This window comes from Bacillus rossius, assembly GCF_032445375.1.
Source record: "Bacillus rossius redtenbacheri isolate Brsri chromosome 4 unlocalized genomic scaffold, Brsri_v3 Brsri_v3_scf4_2, whole genome shotgun sequence".
Classification (NCBI taxonomy): domain Eukaryota; kingdom Metazoa; phylum Arthropoda; class Insecta; order Phasmatodea; family Bacillidae; genus Bacillus; species Bacillus rossius.
The window spans coordinates 8,659,339-8,672,294 of record NW_026962011.1 but is presented as its reverse complement, the minus strand read 5'-3'; the positions used below and the strand labels follow the sequence as shown (position 1 = coordinate 8,672,294).

At 41.5% G+C, this 12,956-nt stretch overlaps 1 protein-coding gene across 1 annotated transcript in view; it reads right to left on the bottom strand.

The window, feature by feature from the left end:
* Positions 1–12,956, bottom strand: part of LOC134542260 (leukocyte elastase inhibitor-like) — a 56,593-nt gene that overhangs the window by 29,013 nt on the left and 14,624 nt on the right. The window contains exon 2 of the mRNA XM_063386375.1: positions 1,665–1,771. Within this exon, the coding sequence (XP_063242445.1) occupies positions 1,665–1,771 (107 nt within the window). The remainder of the gene's footprint in view (positions 1–1,664; positions 1,772–12,956) is intronic.

Genomic DNA, 12,956 nt, shown 5'->3' with positions numbered 1-12,956 from the left:
TTTTGCTGCGTTTCGAGATTCCCATTATAACTTTTGACTCGGAGAAGCTACGACGTTCGTTTGAGTTTCAATCGTCAGCTCTCATCAAAATCTATCGATTGCATATATAAAACATTAGTGTAAAATAGTTACAGTGAATATATATGGTGATAAAATAAAAAATATATATATAATGTCGGCCTATACGCGACTTCTTAGTGTTCAAACATAATTATAACATACATAAAACAGCGTATTTTATATTTTGTCTAGAAAATATCACCTGTTACGTACACGTATTCACGTTCAACACACGACCGTGTCCATGACACAGCCACACCCCATTTTTTTTGTCACACAAGGCATGTCAAATATCTTGTGACCCAGTTGAGAACGGTTAGAGACCCGGAAATACTTGGGGGTTCTTTTTGGTCGCGATTGTGGGTAGAGTATACGTTAAGATTGTGAATTTAAAGCCGGGCACCAAGTGAATCCGTGGGGAATTTCTATGGGAGCCAAGGTGGGTCGGTCATTAAGCTGCACAGACATTTTGCACAGGCTGGATCGCGGCCAGAATGCTGCAGGTCAGCACGAGCTTTGAATATATATACTGTATAGAAGTCGCGAGTGGATAGGATTTACTCTACGTTTTTCAGAAGCGTATGATGAGCAGCTTGGGAACTTCACCGCTGAAGTGCGCTGCCGTAACGCCCTGTATCGTCTTAGTTGTTATTTACACGTTAGAGCGCAGCAGTGTCGCCCGCTGTCATTCCCCGCACCCCCCACCTATCATTCACTGCAGCTCAAGATCGTTCAACGGGAGGGGGAAGGGGTGTTTGAAGAGTTCGACACTGGTCCGCTAGGGACCACCACAAGTCGATGCCCTAGAGATGGTGGCGATTGCGGCGGTGAATTAACCAACTACCTCAAAACCGTATTAGAAATTTTAACCTGGGCTGGCGACTTCTATACAGTATATATATTCAAAGGCACGAGTGTAGAGCGAGCGGCCACGCGGGAAGACAGCGCAGGTCGTGGCGCGCTGTTGGAAATCACAGTAGGCCTACATTCACGGACTTCGCAACGAAGAACTCCCCGTGACTGCAGATAACCTGGATCTTCCTGGAAACTAAGTCGTGTTTCGACTTCAGATTTCTGTTTTCGTATATGTAAACACACACGTGTGTATTTTTGCATGTAGTCTCAAACAGTTTTTGGAATGGTTTCTCGTAATTAAACCAAGGTAATTCTCGTTGGTTCACGTTCAAAGTAAAAGTGAACTTAGTAGGCCGGAGAAATCGCGAAGGGGACGTCAAATTTACGAAGATCTCTGGACAATTTTTAACCAGCGTTCTCCGTAAATTGAAGTTTTTTTTTTTTTTTACCTGGCTAATTAAAATAAATTTTTTTTTGAAAGAATTTTAAACCATAGCACCAACATTGTTTTTAAACCCAAAAAAAGTTTCAGTTATTTATTCCATTTAGTTCCTCTTATCGCAAATGCAAAAAAAAAAAAAATATCAAAATTCAAATTTGTCATCTGACAATGCGAGAAGTATGTACTGGACATTTGTTTGAATTTAGTTGAAGTTCGGCCAGTTAAAAAAAAAGTGTACAGTTTACCCGTGTTAAACGTAAATGATGATCCAATAACCTGGAATGGCAACTCTTAACAGCGCGCGCACCTTGAACAGGTCGATGGAGGTTCCCGTCACGGCATCCCTCAGCTCCGTGTCGTTCGAGTCCGCCCGAGCCACGCCGCACACGGCGGCCATCAGCAGGACGCACGCTCCTGCAACAGACGGGCCACGGGTCCAAGTGACAAGTGACATCCAGGGGACAGTTACCCACGTTATTTTTGACGTGAAAACGTCTTTAAAATTTCTTCCATGGTGGGAGGCAATTAAAAAAAAAAAAACGAATGATAACAAAAATCGGGGGGATAAAGTTTGGTGTTGCAGCTACATATATATATATATATACACATATATATAAATATATATAATCTCCATCCAAAATTTAATCACACCACTGGATAGCTAAAGGATCAAAGAATTCGTTACGCTAAGTGAGGACCGTGAAGCATCGCGCGCGGTGGAGAGGGAATTGCCGCCATTTTGAGGTAATTTTTCTGCGTTTAGAGATTTCCATTTAGTATAACTTTTGACTCGGAGAAGCCATGACGTTCGTTTGAGTTTCAATCGTCAGCTCTCGTCAAAACCTATCGATTGCATATATAAAACATTAGTCTAAAACAGTTACAGTGAATTTATATGGTGTTAAAATAAAAATAATACTACCTGTTACGTACACGTATTCACGTACAACACACGGCCGTGTCCATGACACAGCAACACCCCATTTTGTTTTTGTTTTTAAGTGCAACTTCTCTGGGCGCGACGAGAGTAAAATTTCAAAGCCGAATCAAAATGAAACGTTTTCGTGAAACAATGTCGTGAAACGTTTCTGACGCGTAAAAAGATCGACATTAGCTACATGCTTATAATAATTGTGAGTAGTATAGCTTGGCCGGTCCGAGATCAGGATGCAGGATGTGGTGCCGGTGCCGGTGTCCGCCATCTTGGATTGTGACGTCACGGCGGCCATCTTGGATTGTGATGTCACGGCGACCATCTTGGATAAGCGTAACGGGACACAGCGTAATGGGACACAGCGTAACGGGACATATCGTAACGGGACATAACGTAACGGGACAAGTAGATCACGGCGGCCATTTTGGATCCGCCATCTTGTATCCGCCATTTTGGATGACGTCATTGTGTTCTAGAAAATTCCGGTGATGTGTTTTCCGCCATATTGAATGATGACGTCACCGTTGCAATTTTTGTTACGGCCGCCATCTTGAAATTTGGACGCCATCTTGAAAATCTTTAATTATTATCCGATTTTAATGAAAAAAATTCCAAAATTCATCAAAAAATTAACTTATTCGAATTCTGATTGATTATATCGATCACCGTCCTCGGTTCAAACCCGGTGAGTCCAAAAAAAAACTAAAAATGGCGACAGGCTCCTTCCTCAACGGTGGATGCAGGCAGACTGACTCCTAGCACTTTTTTTCAAAACATATATATCGTCAGCTGGTATGACGACATGTCCGCCATCTTGTCTTCATCCGCTGGAGACCACCATCTTGTTTTCGTCTGCTAGAGTGTGCCGATAACATGTAGTATAATTATCTGGTCACCATACTTTTGTCCTCAAATGCTGACATTGAACATTGACCTTGACCTTTGTCCTTGACCTTGAACTTTGACCTTGACCTTGAACTTTGACCTTGACCTTGAACTTTGACCTTGACCTCGAAATTTGACCTTGAAATTTGACCTTGACCTTGAAATTTGACCTTGACATTGAAATTTGACATTGACCTTGAAATTTGACCTTGACCTTGAAATTTGACCTTGAACTTGACCTTTGACCTTGACCTTTAACTTTGACCTTGACCTTGAATTTGAAATTTGACCTTGACCTTGAAATTTGACCTTGACCTTGAAATTTGACCTTGACCTTGAACTTTGACATTGACCTTGAAATTTGACCTTGACTTTGAAATTTGACCTTGACCTTGAAATTTGACTTTGTCCTTGTCGACCATCATGGACCCGACATTTAATGTTCAGTACATGCTACCAGGAGCGACCAACTGCTGGAGTACGTCATCTTGTGTGTGTACTCATATTATAGAGTACATTTACATCTGGTTAATTTTATTTTAATCTGCTACAGTGCAGTAATAATTTATTACCGAGGTGCCCCCCGCCATCTTGAAATTCGGACGCCATCTTGAAATCATGTAATAATGTAGCTAGAAAAGCGGGAAAAAATCCAAAATTCATCAAAAAAATCACTCATTAACTTACAAATCGAATCGATCGATCCCTGTCCACGGTTCGATTCTTGACCAGTGACAGTTGTAACTAATTATTAAATAAATGTTAGGTTCTGTTTTCCATTACCTTTCGCGGAGTTTATTAATCATTCGCTCTACGAAAAACAACTCAAGTCAATATACCTGACCAACGAATTAAATCAGTGCCGATTAGCCTATTATGAAAGTCTAATTTTTCAATAATCTGAATAACATATAAGCCGTTCATGTACAAAGCCACACATATAGATCAATTGTCTTCAGTCCATAAGACCGAGTCATGACATTATCAGACGTATAGGCTAGTCATTTCAGGACCACATGAACTTCGTCGTTATCTAATTATATTCTATTAATCCAACGTGACATTTTTTAAACATACTAAAGGACCAAGGAACCTTGAAAAATATTTTAGTAACACCAAGAGGTTTTAAATTAGTAGATATTCAATCACTATATTTTGTACTACGCGCAATCAACAAAAGGGAAGCACTGACAACGAAAAGACAGCACCACCAACGAAAAGGCAGCACATTTGGAAGCACCGACAACGAAAAGGCAGCACATTTGGAAGCACCGTCATCGAAAAGGCAGCACATTTGGAAGCACCGACAACGTAAAGGCAGCACATTTGGAAGCACCGACAACGAAAAGGCAGCACATTTGGAAGCACCGACAACGAAAAGGCAGCACATTTGGAAGCACCGACAACGAAAAGGCAGCACATTTGGAAGCACCGACAACAAAAAGGCAGCACATTTGGAAGCACCGACAACGAAAAGGCAGCACATTTGGAAGCACCGACAACGAAAAGGCAGCACATTTGGAAGCACCGACAACAAAAAGGCAGCACATTTGGAAGCACCGACAACGAAAAGGCAGCACATTAGGAAGCACCGACAACGAAAAGGCAGCACATTTGGAAGCACCGACAACGAAAAGGCAGCACATTTGGAAGCACCGACAACGAAAAGGCAGCACATTTGGAAGCACCGACTACGAAAAGGCAGCACATTTGGAAGCACCGTCATCGAAAAGGCAGCACATTTGGAAGCACCGACAACGAAAAGGCAGCACATTTGGAAGCACCGACAACGAAAAGGCAGCACATTTGGAAGCACCGACAACGAAAAGGCAGCACATTTGGAAGCACCGACTACGAAAAGGCAGCACATTTGGAAGCACCGACAACAAAAAGGCAGCACATTTGGAAGCACCGACAACGAAAAGGCAGCACATTTGGAAGCACCGACAACGAAAAGGCAGCACATTTGGAAGCACCGACAACGAAAAGGCAGCACATTTGGAAGCACCGACAACGAAAAGGCAGCACATTTGGAAGCACCGACTACGAAAAGGCAGCACATTTGGAAGCACCGTCATCGAAAAGGCAGCACATTTGGAAGCACCGACAACGAAAAGGCAGCACATTTGGAAGCACCGACAACGAAAAGGCAGCACATTTGGAAGCACCGACTACGAAAAGGCAGCACATTTGGAAGCACCAACTACGAAAAGGCAGCACATTTGGAAGCACCGACAACGAAAAGGCAGCACATTTGGAAGCACCGTCATCGAAAAGGCAGCACATTTGGAAGCACCGACAACGAAAAGGCAGCACATTTGGAAGCACCGACAACGAAAAGGCAGCACATTTGGAAGCACCGACAACGAAAAGGCAGCACATTTGGAAGCACCGACTACGAAAAGGCAGCACATTTGGAAGCACCGCCATCGAAAAGGCAGCACATTGGAAGCACCGACAACGAAAAGGCAGCACATTTGGAAGCACCGACAACGAAAAGGCAGCACATTTGGAAGCACCGACAACGAAAAGGCAGCACATTTGGAAGCACCGACAACAAAAAGGCAGCACATTTGGAAGCACCGACAACGAAAAGGCAGCACATTTGGAAGCACCGACAACGAAAAGGCAGCACATTTGGAAGCACCGACTACAAAAAGGCAGCACATTTGGAAGCACCGACTACGAAAAGGCAGCACATTTGGAAGCACCGACAACGAAAAGGCAGCACATTTGGAAGCACCGACAACGAAAAGGCAGCACATTTGGAAGCACCGACAACGAAAAGGCAGCACATTTGGAAGCACCGACAACGAAAAGGCAGCACATTTGGAAGCACCGACAACGAAAAGGCAGCACATTGGAAGCACCGACAACGAAAAGGCAGCACATTTGGAAGCACCGCCAACGAAAAGGCAGCACATTTTGGATGCATCATCGAATAAGGAAGCACATTTGGAAGCTTCATCAACTAAAAAAGGCAAAAAGGAAGCACAAGTTACGAGATCTAAGTCTTAGTAAGAAATCATAATACAAGAAATAAAAACATTACATTCTTATAATTTAAATTATTTATTTTATTGCTTTACATTATACAAATGCAAGTAAAACAAGTCAATATTGTATGTAGCCAACATTTCTCAGTTCCTTGAGTATGAAGGATATTTCTTTGATGCACGAATAGTTTCCTGCACAAAGCGAACCATGTAGTAGTCTTAGCCGGTCAACCAATATGTTTGAATCTTTCCATGATGTGTAATCATTCTCTTCTACCACCATCTTCCTTGCACCTTTATAATAAATATTATGATCTCTGGTGTCTTCCGTTTTACCACCAACCTCAGGGTAACTTTCATGTTTGAGACGGTGATCATCACAAGCTTGATCAGATTTATTTAATATATCACGTCGTTTCCATCGTTTCGGTCTCAGGACACCGCCACATTCTTCGATCTTGGCAGCTTTAGGTGCTTCATCATAGTCTATGTCTTTGTCAACAGCCTCAGAGTCACTGTAACAATCACCGTAGAAGGAATCGTCTTCACCCAATTTACCGTAATAATTCGATGTTGATGATGTTGAAGTGTCTTCATCGTCTTCGTGCTTCCTTTTTAGGAGTCCATCATTTTTACAAAGTAGGAAAGATCTACTTGAATTCGGCTGGAATATATTCTCACTTTTCACGTTAAGGATTCTTCCATTGTCTTCATTCTTCCGTAAATCATCAACTATCTTCAATTTAAGTTCTTTGTCGAGATCGGAAGAGCCAAGAAAATTATTGTCGTAATGCAGATCACTCTTCCTTAGGCTAGTAGATTCATCGTTGTCCTCTAGCTTGTACGCAGGCTTGGCGCTACAAGTTCTGCCATGTCATTTTAGGCTCTCTCTCCGTGTAAACGACTTGCTACATCGAACACAACTTATCATATTGCGCAGTGAATTTTTAACACAGTCATTCTTCTCGTGTTGTCTTTTATTCTTTCTCAAGATAAATTCTTTACTGCAAAACTTACACCTATGTTCTTTTGAAACAGCGTCAGATCCCAAATCGGAATTCATATTAGTTACTGAGACTAATGCCAGATACCAATTGAGTGTTTTAAATTAGATTCAATACTTAAATAGAAATTTTTTCATATTTCATCAGCGAGAATTAATATATCTCATGCAAAAGTACTTTATGCATGTAGTTCTGCTTTTCAACAACAGATATCGCCACATGTCGCTTGCAGGTAAATAATATTTAGTTATTTTATGCGGGATGCGGGATGCTCACTAACGATCGCAAAAGAAGGATGGCTTCGTTAGACTCCAAGGAAAAGGAAGTTCGTCTTGCATGTTGGTGCTCCACAGATGTCTCATGGCGTAATATTAATTTGACTGAGTAATGATATTTGTTAATTCCACCTGATAAAAATATTGCAAGTTTTGATTTAGTAGCAGAAATTATCGAATTAAATGTAACTCCAAATAAAATGACATGTCTCATTAGAACAAAAAAAAATCCATGCAGAGAGCGGTTTCTCAGAATAGTCAGAAACACTTGAAGAAACCACAGGAATGATTGCATTGTTGAGCAAAGATAGAGTTCTAGTACAAGCCAGAATGTTTGAATTTTTTTTCGTTTTTATTTTTTATTAATTTTATTTTGTATTTTAATGATATCAAAGAAAACTTGTGGCGGTTTTCTTCGTGTGCTCCTGATTATTCTTGCCAATATTATGATGGTTTTCTCAGTGTGCTCCTGATTATTCTTGACAATATTTTGATGGTTTTTCCCGTGTTCTTGCAATCATTCCTGTGGTTTCTTCAAGTGTTTCTGACTATTCTGAGAAACCGCTCTCTGCATGGATTTTTTTTTGTTCTAATGAGACATGTCATTTTATTTGGAGTTACATTTAATTCGATAATTTCTGCTACTAAATCAAAACTTGCAATATTTTTATCAGGTGGAATTAACAAATATCATTACTCAGTCAAATTAATATTACGCCATGAGACATCTGTGGAGCACCAACATGCAAGACGAACTTCCTTTTCCTTGGAGTCTAACGAAGCCATCCTTCTTTTGCGATCGTTAGTGAGCATCCCGCATCCCGCATAAAATAACTAAATATTATTTACCTGCAAGCGACATGTGGCGATATCTGTTGTTGAAAAGCAGAACTACATGCATAAAGTACTTTTGCATGAGATATATTAATTCTCGCTGATGAAATATGAAAAAATTTCTATTTAAGTATTGAATCTAATTTAAAACACTCAATTGGTATCTGGCATTAGTCTCAGTAACTAATATGAATTCCGATTTGGGATCTGACGCTGTTTCAAAAGAACATAGGTGTAAGTTTTGCAGTAAAGAATTTATCTTGAGAAAGAATAAAAGACAACACGAGAAGAATGACTGTGTTAAAAATTCACTGCGCAATATGATAAGTTGTGTTCGATGTAGCAAGTCGTTTACACGGAGAGAGAGCCTAAAATGACATGGCAGAACTTGTAGCGCCAAGCCTGCGTACAAGCTAGAGGACAACGATGAATCTACTAGCCTAAGGAAGAGTGATCTGCATTACGACAATAATTTTCTTGGCTCTTCCGATCTCGACAAAGAACTTAAATTGAAGATAGTTGATGATTTACGGAAGAATGAAGACAATGGAAGAATCCTTAACGTGAAAAGTGAGAATATATTCCAGCCGAATTCAAGTAGATCTTTCCTACTTTGTAAAAATGATGGACTCCTAAAAAGGAAGCACGAAGACGATGAAGACACTTCAACATCATCAACATCGAATTATTACGGTAAATTGGGTGAAGACGATTCCTTCTACGGTGATTGTTACAGTGACTCTGAGGCTGTTGACAAAGACATAGACTATGATGAAGCACCTAAAGCTGCCAAGATCGAAGAATGTGGCGGTGTCCTGAGACCGAAACGATGGAAACGACGTGATATATTAAATAAATCTGATCAAGCTTGTGATGATCACCGTCTCAAACATGAAAGTTACCCTGAGGTTGGTGGTAAAACGGAAGACACCAGAGATCATAATATTTATTATAAAGGTGCAAGGAAGATGGTGGTAGAAGAGAATGATTACACATCATGGAAAGATTCAAACATATTGGTTGACCGGCTAAGACTACTACATGGTTCGCTTTGTGCAGGAAACTATTCGTGCATCAAAGAAATATCCTTCATACTCAAGGAACTGAGGAATGTTGGCTACATACAATATTGACTTGTTTTACTTGCATTTGTATAATGTAAAGCAATAAAATAAATAATTTAAATTATAAGAATGTAATGTTTTTATTTCTTGTATTATGATTTCTTACTAAGACTTAGATCTCGTAACTTGTGCTTCCTTTTTGCCTTTTATAGTTGATGGAGCTTCCAAATGTGCTTCCTTATTCGATGATGCATCCAAAATGTGCTGCCTTTTCGTTGGCGGTGCTTCCAAATGTGCTGCCTTTTCGTTGTCGGTGCTTCCAATGTGCTGCCTTTTCGTTGTCGGTGCTTCCAAATGTGCTGCCTTTTCGTTGTCGGTGCTTCCAAATGTGCTGCCTTTTCGTTGTCGGTGCTTCCAAATGTGCTGCCTTTTCGTTGTCGGTGCTTCCAAATGTGCTGCCTTTTCGTTGTCGGTGCTTCCAAATGTGCTGCCTTTTCGTAGTCGGTGCTTCCAAATGTGCTGCCTTTTCGTAGTCGGTGCTTCCAAATGTGCTGCCTTTTCGTTGTCGGTGCTTCCAAATGTGCTGCCTTTTCGTTGTCGGTGCTTCCAAATGTGCTGCCTTTTTGTTGTCGGTGCTTCCTAATGTGCTGCCTTTTCGTTGTCGGTGCTTCCAAATGTGCTGCCTTTTCGTTGTCGGTGCTTCCAAATGTGCTGCCTTTTCAATGACGGTGCTTCCAAATGTGCTGCCTTTTCGTTGTCGGTGCTTCCAAATGTGCTGCCTTTTCGTAGTCGGTGCTTCCAAATGTGCTGCCTTTTCGTTGTCGGTGCTTCCAAATGTGCTGCCTTTTCGTTGTCGGTGCTTCCAAATGTGCTGCCTTTTCGTTGTCGGTGCTTCCAAATGTGCTGCCTTTTTGATGACGGTGCTTCCAAATGTGCTGCCTTTTCGTAGTCGGTGCTTCCAAATGTGCTGCCTTTTCGTTGTCGGTGCTTCCAAATGTGCTGCCTTTTCGTTGTCGGTGCTTCCAAATGTGCTGCCTTTTCGTTGTCGGTGCTTCCAAATGTGCTGCCTTTTCGTTGTCGGTGCTTCCAAATGTGCTGCCTTTTTGTTGTCGGTGCTTCCAAATGTGCTGCCTTTTCGTTGTCGGTGCTTCCAAATGTGCTGCCTTTTCGATGGCGGTGCTTCCAAATGTGCTGCCTTTTCGTAGTCGGTGCTTCCAAATGTGCTGCCTTTTCGTTGTCGGTGCTTCCAAATGTGCTGCCTTTTCGTTGTCGGTGCTTCCAAATGTGCTGCCTTTTCGTTGTCGGTGCTTCCAAATGTGCTGCCTTTTCAATGACGGTGCTTCCAAATGTGCTGCCTTTTCGTTGTCGGTGCTTCCAAATGTGCTGCCTTTTCGTAGTCGGTGCTTCCAAATGTGCTGCCTTTTCGTTGTCGGTGCTTCCAAATGTGCTGCCTTTTCGTTGTCGGTGCTTCCAAATGTGCTGCCTTTTCGTTGTCGGTGCTTCCAAATGTGCTGCCTTTTCGATGACGGTGCTTCCAAATGTGCTGCCTTTTCGTTGTCGGTGCTTCCAAATGTGCTGCCTTTTCGTAGTCGGTGCTTCCAAATGTGCTGCCTTTTCGTTGTCGGTGCTTCCAAATGTGCTGCCTTTTCGTTGTCGGTGCTTCCAAATGTGCTGCCTTTTCGTTGTCGGTGCTTCCAAATGTGCTGCCTTTTCGATGACGGTGCTTCCAAATGTGCTGCCTTTTCGTAGTCGGTGCTTCCAAATGTGCTGCCTTTTCGTTGTCGGTGCTTCCAAATGTGCTGCCTTTTCGTTGTCGGTGCTTCCAAATGTGCTGCCTTTTCGTTGTCGGTGCTTCCAAATGTGCTGCCTTTTCGTTGTCGGTGCTTCCAAATGTGCTGCCTTTTTGTTGTCGGTGCTTCCAAATGTGCTGCCTTTTCGTTGTCGGTGCTTCCAAATGTGCTGCCTTTTCGTTGTCGGTGCTTTCAAATGTGCTGCCTTTTCGTTGTCGGTGCTTCCAAATGTGCTGCCTTTACGTTGTCGGTGCTTCCAAATGTGCTGCCTTTTCGATGACGGTGCTTCCAAATGTGCTGCCTTTTCGTTGTCGGTGCTTCCAAATGTGCTGCCTTTTCGTTGGTGGTGCTGTCTTTTCGTTGTCAGTGCTTCCCTTTTGTTGATTGCGCGTAGTACAAAATGTAGTGATTGAATATCTACTAATTTAAAACCTCTTGGTGTTACTAAAATATTTTTCAAGGTTACTTGGTCCTTTAGTATGTTTAAAAAATGTCACGTTGGATTAATAGAATATAATTAAATAACGACGAAGTTCATGTGGTCCTGAAATGACTAGCCTATACGTCTGATAATGTCATGACTCGGTCTTATGGACTGAAGACAATTGATCTATTTGTGTGGCTTTGTACATGAACGGCTTATATGTTATTCAGATTATTGAAAAATTAGACTTTCATAATAGGCTAATCGGCACTGATTTAATTCGTTGGTCAGGTATATTGACTTGAGTTGTTTTTCGTAGAGCGAATGATTAATAAACTCCGCGAAAGGTAATGGAAAACAGAACCTAACATTTATTTAATAATTAGTTACAACTGTCACTGGTCAAGAATCGAACCGTGGACAGGGATCGATCGATTCGATTTGTAAGTTAATGAGTGATTTTTTTGATGAATTTTGGATTTTTTCCCGCTTTTCTAGCTACATTATTACATGATTTCAAGATGGCGTCCGAATTTCAAGATGGCGGGGGGCACCTCGGTAATAAATGATTACTGCACTGTAGCAGGTTAAAATAAAATTAACCAGATGTAAATGTACTCTATAATATGAGTACACACACAAGATGACGTACTCCAGCAGTTGGTCGCTCCTGGTAGCATGTACTGAACATTAAATGTCGGGTCCATGATGGTCGACAAGGACAAAGTCAAATTTCAAGGTCAAGGTCAAATTTCAAAGTCAAGGTCAAATTTCAAGGTCAAGGTCAAAGTTCAAGGTCAAGGTCAAAGTTCAAGGTCAATGTCAAATTTCAAGGTCAAGGTCAAATTTCAATGTCAAGGTCAAGGCCAAAGTCAAGGTCAAAGTTCAAGGTCAAGGTCAAAGTTCAAGGTCAATGTCAAAGGTCAAGGTCAAAGTTCAAGGTCAAGGTCAAATTTAAAGGTCAAGGTCATATTTAAAGGTCAAGGTCAAATTTCAAGGTCAAGGTCAAAGTTCAAGGTCAAGGTCAAATTTCAAGGTCAAGGTCAAAGTTCAAGGTCAATGTCAAATTTCAAGGTCAAGGTCAAATTTCAAGGTCAAGGTCAAATTTCAAGGTCAAATTTCGAGGTCAAGGTCAAAGTTCAAGGTCAAGGTCAAAGTTCAAGGTCAAGGACAAAGGTCAAGGTCAATGTTCAATGTCAACAGTTGAGGACAAAAGTATGGTGACCAGATAATTATACTACATGTTATCGGCACACTCTAGCAGACGAAAACAAGATGGTGGTCTCCAGCGGATGAAGACAAGATGGCGGACATGTCGTCATACCAGCTGACGATATATATGTTTTGAAAAAAAGTGCTAGGAGTCAGTCTGTCTGCATCCACCGTTGAGGAA